The sequence below is a fragment of the Pteronotus mesoamericanus genome, unplaced genomic scaffold (genome assembly GCF_021234165.1).
Source record: "Pteronotus mesoamericanus isolate MK-2021 breed Mesoamerican mustached bat unplaced genomic scaffold, CSHL_Meso_final contig_221, whole genome shotgun sequence".
Lineage (NCBI taxonomy): Eukaryota > Metazoa > Chordata > Mammalia > Chiroptera > Mormoopidae > Pteronotus > Pteronotus mesoamericanus.
In genome coordinates, this window is record NW_026555092.1 from 6,414,415 (window position 1) to 6,434,508 (window position 20,094).

The 20,094-nt window shown below is 49.6% G+C and overlaps 1 protein-coding gene across 1 annotated transcript; it reads left to right on the forward strand.

The window, feature by feature from the left end:
* Positions 1-2,104: 2,104 nt before the first annotated feature.
* Positions 2,105-18,849, forward strand: THEMIS2 (thymocyte selection associated family member 2). The gene is made up of 6 exons (XM_054571506.1): positions 2,105-2,198; positions 5,234-5,374; positions 8,069-8,479; positions 13,753-14,819; positions 17,212-17,362; positions 17,781-18,849. Exons 1-6 carry the CDS (start codon positions 2,105-2,107, stop codon positions 17,834-17,836), a joined length of 1,920 nt encoding a protein of 639 aa, XP_054427481.1. The 3' UTR covers positions 17,837-18,849.
* Positions 18,850-20,094: the final 1,245 nt, after the last annotated feature.

A 20,094-nucleotide genomic window follows, 5' to 3' on the forward strand; every position in this document is an offset into this window, starting at 1 on the left:
GGAATAATCTGAGCAACAAATTAAATAACATAGGGTTAGATTGTAAGAGTGTAAAATAAATATGCACGAGTTCATGCTAGCATATATTAATAGTTGAATAAATAAATAAATAAATGGGGAGAAGAGAAAATCTTTCTTACCAAGGAATTCCCGGTAATTTATTTGGTTGCTCTCCCCTCCAGAGGGTCTGGCTTAGCTCCCCATGATGGTGGACTGCACTTAGTGACTTGTTGCCAAACAACAGGGTATGGAGAGGGGAAAACAGCAACTTTCCAGTGGAGAAACCTGGAAACTCGACCTTAACAAGTGATCAAAGTTAATATCACAGTGAGAAGTCATGTGGTATGCCATGTGTCCCCCTGAGAGGATGTGATGAGAGGCCCTATAAGCCATCACTCCAGGATGGTCATGAGGAAAACATCAGGGCAAAAAAAAGATTAAGGGAGATTCTCCTGCAAAATAACTGACCAGTGCTCCTCAAGGTTGTCAAGGTCATGAGAAGGTTGTCAAGGTCATGAGAAGAACCCAGAAAAACTGAGAAAGTGTTACAGATGACAAAATGCAATATGGGATCCTGGATGAGGTTCTGGAACAGAAAAAGGTCATCAGTGGAAAAACAGATAAAACCCAAGTAAAGTCTACAGTTTAGCTAACAGTAATTCAGCAAAGTTGGTTTCTTAGTTTTGACAAATGTGATATGGTAATGTGAGATGGTAGCATTGGGGGAATTTGAAACTAGCTGAGGGATAGATGGGAATCTCTATTATTTTTGCAACTTTACTGTAAATCAAAAATTGGAAAAAAAAAAAAACCCCATAGGCAGAAGAGAGTGGAAAGAAACACAGCAAATTTTAGTAGTTAATATATTTGGGTGGTCGAAAAAGAATGTCCTCTTTTTATTTGTGTCTTTAGAGTTTATTCCTTTTTTTTAAACGTTCTTTTTCCTGATTGGAAGTCTTCTATTACTTTTTTAAAGATTTTATTTATTTATTTATTTTTAGAGAGGGGGAAGGGAAGGAGGAAAAGAGGGAGAGAATCAGCAATGTGCAAGAGAGATACATTGATCAGTTGCCTCTCACATGCCCCCAACTGGGGACCTGGCCTGCAACCTAGGCATGTGCCCTGACTGGGAATCGAACCGGTGACCCTTAGGCTCTCAGGCTGGTGCTCAATCCACTGAGCCACACCAGCCAGGTCTTCTATTAATTTTATAGTGCCAAAAAAATGAAAGGATGCATTTTGTGTACTACCTCTATCATCTCGTTTAGTCCTCACAACCAGCAAAGTAAGATAGGGAAACTAAAACTTGGAAAATCTAAGTGATTTGCCTCAAGTCATATAACAAACACGATGAGGAGCTGGGATTTGAACCTCTGTGAATCTGACTCACTCCTGAGGGACAGGAAAATATAAAAGCTTTGTCTGTTCTTGTGGGGTCAGGACAAGAGGGTGGCCTCTCTTCTAAGTAAATTTCTCTTTCGCCCAAGAAGTCCTTTTAACTAGAACTTTCCAGGGAGTACCAGCGTCCTGGAAAGACAATGAGTTCCCAGTCAGTAGAGGACCCCGGAGGTGAGGAGTCAGTGGTGATCCGGAGAGGGATTCAGGAACCGCGCGCGACACTGCATCTTCCTCCTCCGAGCCAAAGACAGGGCTGTGTGCCTCCTGTGAGAAGCAGAACCGTACCCGGCCCGCCGCGTTTCCTGGTACCTGGGAGGAAGATGGGGAAGGAGGGGTGGGGAGCGGGTGGAGGGGGCCCCTGGGGCTTCATCTTCCCCTCCGCCAAGCGGTCCATCACGGGCGACTGCAGACGTGGGGACCTGCTCTTCTTTACTCAGAGCTTCCTGATCGAGCCCCAAATCGTGCCACTAATGTGGCAGGTAGGTGCTGTAACCCCATTCTAGAGTTGCGGAAACTGGGGATGGCAGAGGGAAATGGCTTACCCAAGAGCTCGGCGTGGGGTCCCCCTGCCGCGCGGCTCCCCTCCGCGGGGCGGGGCGGGGCGGGGCGGGGCGGGGCGGAGGCTCCGGCGGGAGCGCGGGCGGGGACTCCGGCGGGAGCGCGGGCGCCCGGCCACTCAGCCCACGTCCAGGGATCGTCGCGGACCATGGAGCCCGTGCCGCTGCAGGACTTCGTTAGCGCCCTGGACCCCGCCTCTCTCCCGCGAGTGCTGCGAGTCTGCTCGGGCGTCTACTTCCAGGGTGAGTGAGGGGCCGAGGTCGCCCGCCGCGCAGCGCCGCCACGGCCAGCGTCTCCCGAGGTGTCGGGGCAGAGGCGCCGCTGGCGCGCCAGGAGCCCGGGAGAGTGCGCCGCAGCTTCGAATCCCGACGCTGCCTCTGCTGCGGGATTCGGCGCTGCGCTCAATCTGGGTAGTAATAAGCTCAGCCACCCGGGTGGGTGGAACCTAGGCGGGGTGGGAACGCTGTGCGCAGTGATTGAGTTCGGGCCGTGCGGAGAGGCAGCATTAGGGCGCTCACGGCTTGTAGCTGTTGCTTGATTCTTTTTCTTTTCTTTTTTTTTTTTTTTTAATTTATTTTTTCAAATACATTTGTCTCTGCCTACTGTTGCTTGACTCTTAAGTGCCAGGTCAGCCCTCTCCTCCGTGTAGCCTCCTGCTCCCCGTTGACACCCATCTACACCGCCTTCCTGCAGCCCCTCCGTCCCCCTTTTGTCCTCTGCTTGGCGATAGACAGTGCTTGATCTGATCGGCTCTTCAGTTCTCAGCTTAATGGCTCCTCACCCTGGAAGCCTGCCCGGCTCTCTGCTCCGTGCGTGCCCGCACATCTGCTCACCTGGCCGCAGCCTGCGTTGTTTACACGGCGGGGGCTCAGTCACTAGTTATTACCTCAAAGAGCAAGAGGCCAGGGACTGACAGGCAGTGGAAGGGAGAGGACGGGACGGCTGCTCAGCAGATGGGAAAGCCAGGCTGCTGATGGCGAGGGAAGAGCTGCAGGAGATAGAATGGGGAAGGAGGAGGAGAGAGGGAACCAAGGCGCTGGGTGGGAAAGGAGAAGCTCCTATCTTAGAGAGCAAATTAATGCTTGGGCGCCATGGCCATACCGTCCCCTCTCTCTGTTCCCTCCCTCTGCCACACCAGCTTCCAGAAAAGTGTTCTGAGTTCCCAAGTGGGTCCTAGACCGAGGGTGAGACACATGGAGGGCCACACAAGGGACAGGCCAGGCCACCATACAGTGGGCCTGGCCAGGTCCGTTTGGGAATCTGATGGATCTGTGTTCAAATCCTGACTCCACCTGTGGGGGCTTCCTGCAGGCATCTGTGCTGTTTGCTCTCTTGGCAACCTCCCTTTCTCCCTTTGTGTCATAATATCTGAGTTTCATCATTCTGCCTGAGCCGGGTGATGGTAAGTGACAGAAGTTAGGCTAAGAGAAGAACAAGATGGATGTGGGTATGCAGGTGCGGGTGAGCGTAGAGGAGGACAGACCGGGATAGCGATGGCACAGACGGCTCGCCTGGACACTTGGGAGGGCTTAGGAGTTGCAGCTTTGGAGGCAAACACCCTGGACTCAAGTCTCAAGTCTCTTGTTACCTATAATCTTGGGCCACCCAAGCAGCCTCAGGAAACTTGCTGAGGCTGAGTTTCCTCTTTTAGGAAAGGGAAATGTCTTTTCTAGGGCATGGGTCCTAAATGCAATGACGCATATGCAATACTGACCACAGCATTTGAGCTGTTCTCACCAGCCCCACCCTTGAAACTGTAGACAGTTTTTACAAGCCTGTGAATGTTTGTCTGGGGTTCTCACCACTTTCTCAGGGCTATTGTGAACAGCTGTTGCCAGAGATACTCTAACCTTAAGAGTATCCACGCTACGGTCATTTTTATAAGCCAGACTCCAGCCTTTGTCACAGACTGGAGGTGCCAGGCCACCAATACTGCCATCAGCTCTACAGGCAACACTGGCAAACTGGCATAACGATGAGTCAACACAAGTGACTATGCTATTCACTCAGCTTTTATTAATGCAGATTCAATCCAAATGCATACTAACCTAATAACAATAATAATCACTCAGAAACAACCAGTGATAACATCACACAAGAGAAATGGGGGATAATGAATCTGAGTCCCAAGCGTCCATATCAGGTCTGATCCAGGAGGCAGCCAGTCAGTGTCTTACAAGACAGCGTCTACGGTGGCTTCAGAGCCAGCTAGAGAGCAAGGTCGATTGGAGCAATGGAGCATCTCTCGGCCGCCTCAGCTCCTCTTGGCTATCTCAGCTATCTGAAGGCCTTTGCTTTCATATTCTTCTATGATGCAATGCTGCATCAGCCTCTTATTAATACATGTTGTTCTGTGCCACCTCTACAAGCACAGGTTGATTATATTGCTCCACTGTGCATGCTCTGAGAGGGTGGTGTAACCCGTCAGAAAAGTAAATGCCCTTGAGCACATCGTACTGCGCACACTCGGGGGATTGCAACATTCCTATGTGTCATTGCTCCACACTGCACATACTCTAAACATGGCTTCCCTCCACACCATCTTCATTGACCGGACTGATGCTGTCTTAGTTCAGCCCTCCTCTCCACAGGGTCCTGATGGGGGTGCCCTGGGTTGGGTCAGGGTGGGGGTGTCAGGTGGCCTCAAAGCTTGCCCACCTGTACTTTCCTGTCAGTCATCAGTAGGACACAGCCTGTGCACTCATGTGTGAGAGCGGTCTCTACTGAGCACTTCTATATTTCAGACGCTGCTCCAAGGGCCCAGAACCCTGCCTACAGGGCACACACTGTCAGCGGCCCTCCCTTTTCTCTAATTCATCTGAAGAAGAAAGCACCAGGGCAGGTGTTAGGTTTTGTGTGACCTTGGGTAACCACTGACCCTCCCTGGGCCCGATTAAATAACTGCAATAAGGGAACAGGCATCACTGGGTCACTTACCCAATCATGACTTGAACACATATTGAGAGGCCAGGCCCGGCTGGCTGCAGTGGCGCTGAGATGGATCAGCCCTGCTCCATGAGCTGAGTTTAGGAGGCACGGGGATGTGAAGAAGGCCCGAGAGTGTACCGCAGAAGGGTACATGCAGCACTAGAAGAAGGTGGCGGTGGCATGTATGCTGACTGCGGACAGCCGAGCCGGAGGCTGTCAGGTAGGGAAAGGTGGGGAGAGGCGTTCCAGGCAGCACATGTGCGTCGGGCGGCAGAGCGGGGCTTATGGTGAAGAGGCACAGGCCGCTTGGCCCTTGCTGAACGGGGAAACTGAGTCTGTGTCTCCACAGGCTCCATCTACGAGATCTCTGGGAATGAGTGCTGCCTCTCCACGGGGGACCTGATGAAGGTCACCCAGGTTCGCCTCCAGAAGGTTGTCGGCGAGAACCCAGGGACAGGTCAGACCATAGAGCTGGACCCCAGCTTCAAGGGTAAGGTTGGCACCTCTGTCTCCCCAAGTGCCCCGGAACCCTCCAGGCACACCTGTGGCCATGCCTCTGGGCTTGCCAACCCCCGCATGCACAGCCACCCCTCTGGGTTAGCGCATGCGGCTCTCCCGTCCACGTGGCCTCCAGGCTCAGGGTGCCCTCCCGGTGGCCTGACGACACCCTGAGCCTGGCCTGGCCGCCCCCGATCCCTGTCCGTCTCTCTGATCACATTCGCCTGGGATTTTCCTTGTTCTAGGTCTTTGTCCACATGCCTGTCTCTGTGTTCGCTCACACCTTCACTTGCTAAGCATTATGAACACCCTCCATCTGGCAGACCCTGGGCTGGGGGCTGGGCTGTGGGGTTCAGGATGAACCAGGGCAGCCCTCGCCGATGGGGAGCTCTCATGGCGGCAGTGAAAGGAGGGCAACAGTAGGAGGAAGCCTGAGTTAAGAGGGGGCTCTGCCTCAGGGGCCTGTGCAGGCTTCCTGGAGGAGGTGGCCCCTGGGCTGGAGGAAGGATCCCTAGTGGGAGTGGCTAGAGGGAGTAGCCTGTGCACGTTTGTGGCTCCAGAAACACCTGTCACTCAGTTATTGTGGAAGGTGTGTAGTGTGGTGGACTGCGGGCCTGATGCTGAAGCCAACAGCGTAGGTGGGAATCCTGCTCTGCCACCATTAGCGGTGGCTTCGGCCACTTCCTGCGATATCTCTGGGCCTCAGCTTCCTCCTCTGTGATGGAACTACCCAGGCTTGATGTGAGGCTACGTCGGGTTGCCATACGTGAAGCACGCAGAAGGCCTGGCACAGAGCAGGCGCCCTCTGAGTGCTGGTTCCTAGCGCGAGTCACTGCAGTCGCCCAGATGGGATGATGGGATGGGCGCAGCAGGGGCTCCAGGTGCGGGGGGCCGGGGGGAACGGGAATCAGACGGAAAGGGCCTCTGTGGGGCGCAGGCACGCTTTGGTCTCTATTTTGAAGGCCTTGAGGAGCCAATGAGGGTTTCAAATATGAAAGTGGTGTGTGTTATTTTGTATTTGGAGAATTTTGTTTTTATTTTGAAATAACTTCAGATTTACAGAAGACTTGCTAGAACTACTGAATATCCTTATCCAGATTCACTAATTGTTAAACATTTCATTACATTTGCTTTCTCTCTTTCTCTTCCTCTTTTTACACATATACTATACATACATATGAACGTTACTATATATGTATATATGTATATATTTCTCCTGAACCATTTGAGAGTAAATTGCAGATGTGATGCCCTTTACATCTAAATATTATTCCTAATATTTAGTGTATCTCCTAAAAACAAGGACATTTGCTCACAAAACTATAGTTTAATGACACAATTCAGGAAATTTAATATTGATATAATATTAGTGTTTAATCATCGTCTGTATTCAAACTTCATCAGTTGCCCTAATAATGTCTTTTTCTTTTTTTGGTATAGTTTTTAAAAAATTATTGACTTTAGAGAGAGAGAAACATCGATTTGTTGTTCCACTTATTTATGTGTTCCTTGGTCGCTTTCTGTACATGCCCTCCTGGAGATCGAACCGCAACCTTGGCGTGTGGCAGCGATGCTGCCACCAAGTGAGCCCCCTGGCCAGGGCTGCCAATGTCTTTTGTAGCAGTTTTTCCCCTTGATCCAGAATCCAGTCCCAGATCCCACATCTGGCAGCTGTGCTATTTCTTTAGTCTCCATTGAGCTGGAAGAGATCCTCAGTCTTTCTTTGTCCTCACATCCATTTTTTTTTAAAGATTTTATTTATTTATTTTTAGACAGAGGGGAAGGGAAGGAGGAAGAAGACAGGGAGAGGGAGAGAAGCATCAGTGTATGGGTGCCTCTCACACACCCCCTGCTGGGGACCTGGCCTGCAACCCAGGCATGTGCCCTGACTGGGAATCAAACTGGTGACCCTTTGGTTTGTAGGCTGACGCTCAATCCACTGAGCCACACCAGCCAGGGCCCCATCCATGTTTTTAGAGTCCAGACCAGTGCTTTCGCAGCATGTCCCTCAGTCAGGGTTTGTGTGATGTTTCCTGGATTGGATATGTGATGAATGTTTTGGGCAGAAAAATCTCCAAAGTGAAGTTATATCCAGGTGTGGGGTTAGTTTAGACAAGAGAAGAATGGATGGGGTGGGGAGGGACAGAGGGAGGAGAGCATCCAGAAGTGGCAGACACTTAACGGGGCAGGAGGCGGTCAGAGCTCATTCGGCCAGGGGCTCCTGGGTTTCTAGTTTGGGAGAGAAGGACAATGGTGCCACCCTTGGATGGGGTGATAGGCATTGGATGTGTGACATTGGAGCGGTGGTGAGGTATCTGGAGGCAAATTTGGCAAAATTAGAGGCAGGTGGAGTCAGGAGGTAGGAAAGTAGGCAGTGGTAGGGTATCTGTTGGGGAGCACGCCCTGTTCTGTTCTCTGTCCCTGGCAACAGCCCCTCTGTGTCTGTGCCCATGTGTCAGAAGGAACTGTCTCCACCTCTGCCCCTCGCCGGCCATGCACACATAGCCACTCGTGGCCTCCCATCTCTCAGCCTGTGGCCCAGGACTCCTGAGGCTGACCTGTTCTTGGCGCCCGTCCTCAGGGGACTCTGACTGGGTTCTTGTTGGCCAGCCTGGGGCCTGGTACATTTGGCCCTGGCCCCAACCAAGACCTGCCCCACCCTGACCCCCTCTGCTGTCCCCCACAGGCCACTTCAGTCCCCTCACCGGCCCCCAGACCTATGGAACCCTGGAGGAACTGGTCTCTGCTATAACCCAGAACTCCAAGCAGCTGCCCATCTGGTTCATGTCCACCTACAGAATTGACACAAGGGCCAGGGTGGTCCCTGAAGAGCAGCCCCTCATGCTTGAAGCGGTGGAAATGTACCTTGGGACCCACGCCGCCCGCTGTGTGCTGAGCATGGGGACCCAGGTGGTGGTCCTGCACCTGCCCCTGTCCACAAAGGGGCCCTTCTGGGAACTGGAGACTGGTGCCCCTCGGACCCTGCTGCAGACCCTACAGGACCCAGCCCTGAAGGGCCGCCTCCTCACCTGCCCCACCCTCCCCTGGCGCTCCTTGATCCTGAGGCCTCAGTATGAGATCCAAGCCATCATGCACAGTGAGTTGTTGGGACAGGTGGGTGGGGGTTGGTGGGGAAGGGAAAGGGGGGGCCTGGGGAGCTGCTCTGATGGAAGACCCCCTGCCACAGGTGGCTCACACAGTGTATACAGAGAAACAGAATAAAGATTCTTAAAGAGTGGGAAATGAGATGTCAATGGAGATAGGAAAATACCTTAACTCTAGAATAAGGTCCCAGGTATTATAAAATTGGGCAAAATTGGGTTGTGAGTCACCTAGCAGCTGGGACACAGAGTTACCCAGTGAAGCCTTGACCATTTGCTCAGGAGGAACAAGCTCTTTTCCTGCTTCTGGGACAGCAGGATTGTCCCCTAAGGTCCGTCTGTCAGAGTGACACAGGGCATGGAGTGAACCCCCAGCTGTTTGCCAGGTTATCTCCTATGCCCGGCTGGGAGCAGCATGCAGAGCAGCCTTCGTGACACAGAGGCAGAGGACCTGTCCAGTCGGAGGCTGAGCCTGAGCAGAGAGAATGGCACCTGGGACCTGTTCCCTGGGGGCCGGAGCTTGAGCTTCTGCCCCCTGGCAGTTACCGCGAGGCGAGTTGGTCTGGATGGCTGACAGACAACAGAGCCAAGTGGGGATTCTTTGCCCTGTTTTTAAAAACATTTTAAAATTTACTTTATTAGACAAAAATTCAACTCTATACCAAAGCAAGGAGGAGTATAACAAACCCCATGACTCCATTACCCAACATCGTAATTGTCAACTGTCCTGTTTCATCTCTCAACTCCACTCCCCCCACCCCACCCCACCTGTTTCAAAGCAAACCCCAGATATCATTTCTCTGTAAATACTCCAATGTTTCCTTCTTTTTTAAAACTGTCTTTATTTGAAAATGTGACTTTCCCCCCGCCCAAGACACTGAAGTGTTTAAGAGCACTGTGCCTGGCAGTACACCGCCCTTAACGATTTCACTGCTGCCCCGAATATTGGCAGGCAGTCCTTAATCTGTGAGAACCTGGCTGCAATTCTGTTTTGATCTCTTCCCAAGTGGGTATCATTAATCACCTATCTCCGCAAACAAGGACCTGCGTTCGGCAGCAGCATGTATCAGTTACTATCTGACCACTCTTCATGGCAGATCCTCCTGGCCATGGACCCCAAGCCTCTCTCCACTGGCCTGTTTTCAGTTTTTCTCCAGCTCCACTTGGTCTGATGGATGATCTCCACCAGCACTTCCAGAAGCTTGAGCTGCTCTTTGGTTTTGGGGACCATTAGCTCTTTGGGGTTTACAGAGACATTCCCGTCTTTGTACTTCCATCGGACGACTCCTGTTTTCTGATTGGACCCATGCTTTAGGTTATTTTTTCTCAATTTTTAAAGATGTTTTATTTAATTTTAGACAGAGGGGAAGGGAGAGGGAGAGAGGGAGAGAAGAATCAATGTGTGGTTGCCTCTCATGTGCCCCCTTCTGGGGACCTGGCCCGCAACCCAGACATGTGCCCTGACTGGGAATCAAACCGGTGACCCTTTGGTTCTCAGGCTGGTGCTCAATCCACTGAGCCACATCAGCCAGGGCTGGACCCATGGTTTAGAATGGAGACTGGCCCACTGTTCTTGCTAATTTTTTTATTATAGTGCTTGTGTAAAAGTCTTTTACTTTTTAAAATTTTGGTAAACCACGTAAGTTCGGTTTCACACTTTTTTCCATCTTTGTAGCCATCATCTTCAATAATAATCCTATTTTCCCTGAACCTGACATGGTCCATGACGGTTGTCTCAAGAAGGAGGCCTTCTTCTTCATCCTCACTCGGTTCCAAATAAAATAGCTCTCCATTTTTCTGCACACTGTCCAGCCATTCAGGCACAAGGTCATAATCTCAATGTGGCTTCTTCTTTATATCCTTAGTTGTAGGACTTCCACTCAGCTAATTTTAGGTGGTTCTGAATGATGGTTATTCTGTAGTTGTAATTTTGATACGGTTGTGGGAGGATGTGAGTACCCCTTTAACCTACCCCACCATCTTGACCAGAAGTTCATTGACTTTTTTAAAAGACACAATATCATCATCACACCAAATGAGTGAACAATAACTCCTATTTCCCGCATGCTGGTAACACCCATCTGGTGTTTGAATTTCCTCCACTGTCTCATACATTTTTTTATTTCATTCACCTCAAGGCTCACATAAGGTCCATAACATTGCTGTTGGTTGTTATGTCTCTTAAGTCCCTTTTAATCTGTAGGTTCCCCATTTTTGTTTTCCTTATAATTTCTATGTTGAAGGGAGTAGGCTATTTGTCCTGTGGGCTTCTTCACATTTTGGATTTTGTTGCCAGCATCCTTTGTGGATTGTTAACCTGCTCCCATTTCCTGACTTTCCCATTGGGTGGGCCCAGGGGCCACGCCCAGGTTCGCCCAATTCAATGGGAGGGCTCACAGAACTCGGCACACAGTCAGACTCGCAGCTATGAGGGATCACAGCGAAAAGACACAGCACGGTCAGCAAAGGGAAAAGTACATGTCGAGAAGCCCAAACGAAACCAGGGACTCATACAGGGCAGTTAATTCCTCCATCACTGAGTTGTGACAACACATGTGAAGTGTTGTCTACCAGGGAAGCTCATGAGAGATTCTGCCCACAACTTTCATTGGGGCTGGTCACGCAGGCACCTGCTTCCTGGCATGTACCAAGATTCCAGACTCCCAGAAGGAAAGCAGGTGTTCATCTTAAATCACATTGTTTATAGTTTAGGAAGTGACCCACTCCTTTTTTTTTTTTTAATCCTCACCCAAGGATATGTTTATTAATTTTAGGAAGAGAGGAAGGGAGAAAGAGAGTGAGGAAGAGAGAGAAAGAAACATCTATTGGTTGCTCCCATATGTGCCTTGACCAGGAATTGGACCTGCAACATTTTCGTGCACCAGTTGATGCACCAACCAGCTGAGCCACCAGGTTAGGGCCCCCCGTAAATTTTTTTTTTTAAATTTATTGATTTGACAGACAGAAAGAAGAGAGGGAGAGGGAAAGAAACATCAATTTGTTGTTTCACTTATTTATGCATTCATTGGTTGATTCTTGTATGTGCCCTGACCAGGGATGGAACCTGCAACCTTGGCATATTGGGATGATGATGCTCTAACCAACTGAGCTACCCAGCCAGGGCGCAGTGATCCACTCTTAACCAGGATGGTGGGGACCCTCCCCAAATCCACACCCCTGCATGTCAGGCAAAACCAACATTGTGGGCAGGCCTCTTTCTAGGGAGAGCAGTCTCAGGCACACTGTGTTAGTTCTAGATTTGTATACACCTGTAAACAGGCCCTTAGCTCTAGAGGCTTGAAAAGATGAAAGAGGCAGTTTTTCATAGTCATGCGAGGTATGGGGCAAGGAATCCCCACTCTAGTCTGTGTCCGCCACCAACCTGACTAACTCGAGCATCAGCCCTGCCATGTGGTGTAGATCAAATAACACAATGGATGGGCCGGTGTGATGTGAGCGGCTGCTGGTGACCACTTCCTAGATCCATGATTGTATTAGAAATTGCAGTGGTGATATTTTATGCCTATCATTCCTTCTTCATGGGCAACTACATAAAGAGAAAACTCTCCTCATCTATTCTTTGGTTACAATTTGTACAGGGTATACAGGCCATTGTTTGTATGTGCAGAGGTCCCCGGGTGCCATTCGTCACCTCGGTTCAGGCTTGGCCTCCAACTGGACAGACCTGGCCGGGTTCTACCTCTGTGTCACCAACCCTGCCACCAGCCTGCACTGAGGACTAAGAAATAACTTTTCTTTTTTTCAATGTTTTTAAAATAATGAGTTTGTTCCTTAGCAAACTTCAATGGGTGATTATTTAGGGTTTGTTTTTTTAAAATCATTATGAACTCACAAAGAAATATTTTCAATGTTCCAATCCACTAAAATTGTTAATTTTTTTAAAGATTTTATTTATTTATTTTTAGAGAGGGGAAAGAGGGGAGAAAGAGAGGGAGGAAATATCAATGTGTGGTTGCCTCTCATGCACCCCCTACTAGGGACCTGACCTGCAATCCAGGCATGTTCCCTGACTGGGACTCGAACCAGCAACCCTTTGGTTTGCAGGCCAATGCTCAATCCACTGAGCCATGCCAGCCAGGGCTGAAACTGTTATTCTTATTGAAATAAATTATCTCAGCTTTGGCCAATGGGAACCTTTTCAAATTGGCTCCTAAATGCTTTTGACATACCTTGGTGGTCTTGAATAGATTTTCTTGCTTTCTGGTAAAAGATGTTTTAGGCTCATCCCGAACATCTCCTCCCAGAAACTGAAGTTCACTCTTTCCCAGAGAGCCCTGGGCAGTAGGGGACAGTCTGGGGAGCCAGGAGTTTTAATAGTGGGTGGGGCTGGGCAGGCTGTGCTGGATAATGAGGCAGCTCAGGTAATCCATGAAGCATTTTGAAAACCAAAACAGTACAAAGAACCCCTGCATCTCCCAGCTTCAACCAATTATCAGTTCATCTGGCGCAAAGCAAAAATCCCAACAGTGTGACCTGAGGGAAGTCATCACCACCCTCCTAAAGCCTCAGTTTTCTCATCTGCAAAATGGGGAGGATACGCCCTGCTCCATCTTCCATGCAGTATGGATCAGACAACACAGTAGACGGGCCAGTTTTCCTCAGACAATCACTCTTTGAGTTTATGCACCAGGTACTAATCTAGTGAGGAAACAAGTTGCCCACAGTCATTTAGTCATTGTTTTTCTTGATTTGGTTTTATCTCTTTATTTAAATCTAGGAAGGACTTAGAAAGGCAGCTTATAAAATTATTCAAAATTCAATTAAAATTTAAAAAACAGTTGAACTGATTGGACATTCTATATTAAGAAATTACCAGGTAATCATTATTATTTCAATGTAGTAATGACATTGTGGTTATGTTTTAAATTTTAATCATCCCTTGTTTTAGAGGTATACACTGAAACAGTCACAGATGGCGTGATATGATTGTTCTGATTCAAAATAATTCAGTGGAGGGGAAAGAGATAGATGGAAGTAGACTTTAACGGTGAGCCTTGAGTTCAGTGTTGCAGCTGGGTACATGGGGGTCACTATACCAGTCTCTCTACTTTTATAAATGTTTAAAGCTTTCTAAAATAACTTTAAAAAGAAAGAGGCTGAAGGCAAGAGTGGCTAAAGAATCTGGTACAGTAGGATAATGCTGGTAGGAAAGAACAGGAAAGAAGTCAGTTCTCTTTGCTGGGGCTGGAGAGTACACCGCTGAGGTGGCATGTGGCCATGCCACTGAGCTGACCTCCGCCCTCCACAGTGCGCAGGACCATTGTCAGCATCCCTTCTACCCTGGAGGTTGACGTGGAAGATGTTACAGCCTCCTCAGAACACATCCACTTCATCCAACCGCTGCTGCTGAGTGAGGTTCTGGCACGGGGAGGCCCCTTCCCCTTGACCACACAGATCCTGGAAGTTCCGGAGGGGCCTCGGGTCTTCCTCAGCCCATGGGTGGGCTCCTTACAAAAAGGCCAGGAGCTCTGCATCCATGGCCTGGCTTCGCCACCCTGGTGGGTCCTGGCCTCAACCAAGGGCCGGAAAGTGCCCAGATACTTCATGGTCTCTGGAGCCTACCAGGGGAAGCTGCGGCGACGGCCAAGAGAGTTCTCCACAGCCTACGACCTCCTGGGTGCTCTGCAGCCAGGCCAGCCACTCCGGGTGGTGGCCATGAAGGACTGTGTGGGTGAGGAGGAGATCCCTGGGTTCACTTCCCTGGCTATGGGAGACAGGCTGGAGGTGTTGGGGTCTGGTCAGACCCATGGGTCTCACGGCAGGGACGTAGACGTTTTGATGTGTCATCGGCTCAGTGACCAGGCTGGGGAAGAGGAGGCCGAAGAGTGTGAGGAGGCAGAGGACCAAGAACAGATTGTGCTGCCCCTCTACTTCTCTGGCAGCTTTGTGGAGGAGATGAGTGATGGCCGGCGATATAGCCTGGCAGATCTGACTGCCCAGTTCTCACTGCCCTGTGAGGTCAAGGTGGTGACCAAGGACACCAGGCACCCTGCTGACCCTCTGCCCTTATTTCCGGGCCTACGGCTGGAGGAGATAATCACGGAACCCCTGCTGGTGGTCAGCCTGGACTCCAAGCCTGGTATGTACTTCCAGATCCCTCCCCGGTGGCTGGACCTGACTATTGTGGAGGCCGAGGGGCAGCCAGGCCAGCCAGCCGGGCCCCTCCCCGTAGCCACAGTGGAGGAGCTGACAGATGCCTTCTATTATCACCTTCGGAAGTTACCGGCCTTAGAGTGCCAAGGCCCCCCACCCCGGCCCCCAAAGCGTCAGGACCTCAGCGAGAAGAAACAGAGCAGCCAGGAGAGAAGCGTCAAGGTATGGATATAACCAAAGGTAGTGGGGGTGGGTTCACCAGTTAGGGTCCTTGCAAGTCTGGCAGCTCTCCTGTGTCTGCCATCACACTTCTTTACAACTGTGTAGGATTTGCAGTTTATAAACCTGCACACTTTGCACCTGTTATTCTTATTCCATCCTGACAATTGTGACATTGGTGTGATTATCCATATTGTATGATTGAGAAAATGAGAACTCAGAGGCCCTGAGATTCACCCAGTGTCACAGTTACAAGAGGCCTGAAGCATAAGCATTCTGACTCCAAGTTCACTGTGCTTTGCCTCTTTGCTCTCCTTGATGTCAGGCCCTAGTTCCAAGACTCATTATTTTTTACCTAAACTCTCTTGCAGCCTCTTCAACCCCTCCTCACAACTGTCAGAATGGCCTTCCAAATCCTTCCCTGGTCACCAATGGGTTTTGGCCCCCTTTTCTGAAACGTCCAGTGGTTCCCCATTGCTGGGGAGCGTGCAGACCCCCTTAACACAGCATCCAGGGGTTTTTATCAACTGACTTCGGTCTCACCTTTCAGGCCCGTCTTCCCCCACCAACTCTGAACTTCACACTCCAGTCTCAGAAGAGCTCCCGAAGGCCCTCACCATCCCAGACTCCTGCCTCAGCACATTATACACATCAGCCCTTTAGCCAGGCAGGGTCTGTCTTTCAGGCTCAAGGGCAAGGCTCAGCTTAGATTTCCTCCTAGGCAGAGTCGTCCGTCTGGTGTATTCACACTGCGTGCTGGACCTAGCTGGAGGGGCGGGGCGGGGGGGGCATGTAGTTTATCTTTTAGATTTGACCAAGTGTCTGGCTAGAGTGAGAGTTCTATGGGGGCAGGGACCTCACCCATCCCTAAGTGGGCAGAGAAAATGCCAGTGAGGGTTGAACTGAACCAAACAGAATCAAAATAAGGGGGAAAGAACCAGTCAGAGACATAAAGATTGAATTGTAGTCAGTTTATTCCCTTTGTGACCTGGTCTCTGAGCAGCCATTTTCTCACCAGTGAACCTGAGCAAACAGCACTCTGGTGCCGTTTCATTAGCGGCTAACTGTTGGGTGCATACCCTGTGGCAGGCACCTTGCATGCGTTGCCCCACCTTGCTCCCATGTTGTCCCTGAGGTGGGAACTGATGTCATCCCTTTGTACTGTGGAAGAAATGAGCATAGGCAGGTAAAACAGTTTACCCGAGACCACACGGGTACCAAGTGGGGAGCTGGGGTTTGAAATCAGATGTGATCACATGACTTGAGCAGCGGACTACCAGGCTCTGCTCATAGTTGGTACTGTGTAGGCAGGTAGTGGGACAACAGTGGAAGGTTAAAAGATGAATTCTGCACCTCAGGCCCAGGGGGTCATGTCTGCAGAGGAAGAACAGTCATTTTCTAAGAGGACAAAGCATAGACTGAGACACCTATCAGTGCTGTAAAGTATATGGTACAAACAATTCAGAGACCTGTCCCAGCTTTGGTTCCTGATAAAAGTGACTTTGGGCCCAGTTCCTGCTTATTGTCCTTGATCCAGCAGCTTGTCCTCTCTGGGCATCAGTACTTGCTGCTGATCAGGGAGCAGTACTGTTTGCTCTACAAAGGATAGTGTGGTGGAAGGAGCATGGGCTTCATTTTCTTTTTCTCTTTTAATTCTTTATTAATTTTTAGAAATGAAGTGGGGAGGGAGGGAGGAGAAAGACGGAGAAGGAGATATCAATTTATTGTTCCATTTATTTATGCATTCATTTGTTGATTCTTGTATGTGCCCTGATTACGGATCAACCTGCAACCTTGGCACATTGAGATGATGCTCTAACCAACTGAACTACCCAGCCAGGGCGAAGAGCACTGGCTTTAGAGGTGACAGACGTGGTCTGGGCCTGAGCCCTGGCCCACCTAGGGAGTCCCTGTATAAGGTCTGACATGGCGCACTCTCTCTGAGCCCGTTTTCTCATGTGTAAATTTGAGACAGAACCAATGACTCAGGATCACCTGAGAATCAAATGGGCAGATATGCATATAGCATCTGGCACAAGATAGGAGTTCAATAAAAGCCCTCTTCCTTCTGTCCTCTTCTCAACCCTCGCACTCTGCTCAGAGGCGTTAGGACTGCTTTTTTCCCCCTTCAGCAACAGATGTGAAGGACACTAACCAGACGCCTATGTGGAGAAACTCGGGGACACTGTCTCTAGCCCCCAACCGCATTCTCCCTCCTCCTGGCCCTTTTCTCCCCTACCAAAGAACATGTCATGTGCTTGTAGCCAAAACCCCTGGGGTCCTGAGAAGCCCTAACTTGAAAAGGAAATAGGGATGGGGGCAGAGGAAATGATTTTGAAGGAAGTTACATGCCATGGACCCTGCTGACTTCTGTATTTTTTCCCCTCCCATTTAGCCTTCTCAAGTCTCAGAACTGCAGCAACCCCCTCTGTTGCCAAAACTCAACATGAAGACCCCGTCAAAGGTCACAGGAGATAGATCAAATACCTACAGTAAGATTCCTGTCCACAAAGGCCTCAGGCCCACTGAGTGCGACACACTGGATCGTGAGTCCTGTCAGCCTGTTCATCCTTGTCCTTGCTTCTACCCTTCCCTCTCCACCCCTCTGAGACTGCTGGCCAAACATTCAGCAGCCCTGCCTTGAGCAGACCCTTCTACAGTCCCAGCTGGATGGTCAGGTCTATATGAGATGGGCTTAGGCTGAAGGGTCCCCACTGTCCCCCTCCCAGGGGCCCCAGAGCCATGCAAGGAAAATGAGCTCCTCTTTCACCCCAAGGCATATAGGGGAAATGTTTGCAAACTGTTCAATCAGAACAAATTATAGTTTCCCAGCTAGCAAGGACCTTAGAACACTCAGACCAACTCCTTCCCTGTCCAGGCACAGAAGTGTGCCCTTAAGTGGGAAGGTGGGGGAAGGAACCTGCTTAAGGCCAAAGATCCTCTTTGACTTGGACTCCTTTGCAGATGATCAAGAACATGACTACGAAGAAGTAGTTGAGCGCTTCCGGAAAACCCTCTAGATGCTGGAAGAACCATGTGTCCTAACTGCTTCTTCTCAGGGAGTCCAGGACACCAGCCAACCATGACAAGCCTTTAGAAGACCTTAAACAGTCTCAGAAATCAGACTGCGGACAGGGAATGGCTTTATGGGACTATCTGAAAGGGGATGGACACTGCACTAGCTTCCCTCAGGTTCTAGGTTCCTGCCACTGAGGCTTGCTTGGGCTGAGCCCCTACCTTTGACATCCTCAGACTCAAGAGCTTTGGAATCCAGAAGAGCCAACTGATTTCTACTCAATCCTGAGTCCCCAACACCAATTATCCCACTGGTTGGTAAGAAAGAAATCAAAGCCATCAACCTTGGAGATGGCAGCACAGTGGTTCCTGCCTCTTGGTAAAAGAGGACTCAATCCTGATACCCTGAACTGAGACTTTTGTTTGCCACCCCCTTGCCCCGCTTTCCGCTACACCCCCAGCCCCTGCGCCAAGACTTTAAGCTCCTGAGAGACCAGATGGTCTTCCCCACCTCTGCAGCACCCAGCATGCCAGTTGCAGGTGACTACCCAAGATTATCTCACTCAAAAACTGTAAAATAAAAATGATACCCAAACTTCTGGAAAAATGAAAAATCAAGACCCTTTACAAACCTATTTATATCCTCACTTTCTGAGGTAGACAATAGCCCAATTTTAAAAATCAGGAAACAAGCTTGAGTGGTCAAGAGTTTCAGGAGGCTGACTAGTCACAAACCTGGGTTAGGATCTCAGCCTACCACCTGTCAGCTGTGATGGCAAGCAAGTTATTTTAACCTAGATTTAGTTTCTTCACATGTAAAATGAAACTAAGTTATCTGCCTTGCAAGACTGTTTTAAGAATCAAATTAGATAACCTTTGTAAAGCATTTAACACAATGCCTGGTACACAATAAACACATATCACTATTACTAACCAAGATCAAACCTATTTTCCTCCCAAATGCCCCCAGAGTCTCCTACTCATGGTACTGTCTCTGTTTACCTCAGCTTCCAAGGCTGGTTTAGGCCTGTTCAGTCAGTGGAGTGAGACCAAAGGACTCATTTCTGGAAGTGGTGGGACTATGGTTTCCTGGAACTGACCACCATTGTCAGCAGAGAACAGGCAGTAGACAAAGAGTCGATCTGAGTCTCCAGCAAAGGTGAGAGCCAAAAAAGGGCCGAATTTCCAACTCCTGGATTCCAGGCGCTACACCTGAGTTTGTCATCTTTTTGCCTACCATCCCTCTGGGCTGTCTGGACCCACTGTACTTCCCAGGCCCCCCGGTCTCCATATCTCTGTATGGAGTTTTCCAGGTGAAATATTTAGCACCCCATCCTCATCCTCCCCGCAGTTCTCACGCCCTCCTCCAGGAAGGCAAGCTAAGCTGTACGTAAAGATACTGAGGAAGAGACTCCTCTAGGACAACCAGTAAGCACCGAAGTGAGAAAGTTCTCTAGCAAACAACCCATGGGGGCCAAGCCCACATGTAAAATGTCAATAGCTTTCACTTCACATTGAATTTTGGCATCTAATTGAAGATCACCAAAGAGTGGCAGAGGGCTGCTATTTCCTACAAAAGGGGACTTCTGAGGCCAAACGAAAAGACCTTTCACAATGAAAACAGGGCCGAAAAGGAAAATGTTTGAAAATCACAACTGTGTGTGTCTGCTCAGAGCAATGAGGGTTGGCAGAGAATGGACCAAAGGCAGATACTATCCTCAGGGTGCTTTTGTTTCCTTTATCTCTGGAATAAGCTACTGGGCAGCGGGGAGGTGTTCTGATGGGGATAGAGATTCCCTCTGAGCTGTGATCTCCAAAGTGAGCACATGTGCCTGGGAGCACACAAGATGGTCTACTGGAATACAGGAGTTATCAGTACATCCCTTCATACTTTTAATATCCTTCATACTTTTAATAAGCTTTGCTTATATGTTGAATGTTTTATAATATACAACATACTAATACAGTAAAAAAATGAGTAAGTTGGAGATATATGCTCAAAAATATTGTCTTGACTGTCTCTCACCTGCATTTTAAAAAACAAATCAACTGATTCACAGCAGACACTACCTCTTATTGGCCTTTCTCTCAGTTAAACACAATAAAGTACTATTACTTCTCAGGGAGCCCAATTTCCCATATATACCTAGAGAAAGACTCTGGAGAGCAGGCTGGACTCATTGCTTGGCTGTGACACTGGCGGGGTGGGGGGGCGGTTTTCTAACTAGCTGGGGCATACAGGAACTTTGTTCATGCTGTCTCA

Bases quoted from the DNA above. Each gene is read 5' to 3' on its own strand.
- THEMIS2 (XM_054571506.1), top strand. From the start codon at position 2,105: ATGGAGCCCGTGCCGCTGCAGGACTTCGTTAGCGCCCTGGACCCCGCC. The intron at 8,480-13,752 runs GTGAGTTGTTGG...CGCCCTCCACAG, and splicing joins GATCCAAGCCATCATGCACA to TGCGCAGGACCATTGTCAGC. The intron at 14,820-17,211 runs GTATGGATATAA...CCTCCCATTTAG, and splicing joins GCCAGGAGAGAAGCGTCAAG to CCTTCTCAAGTCTCAGAACT.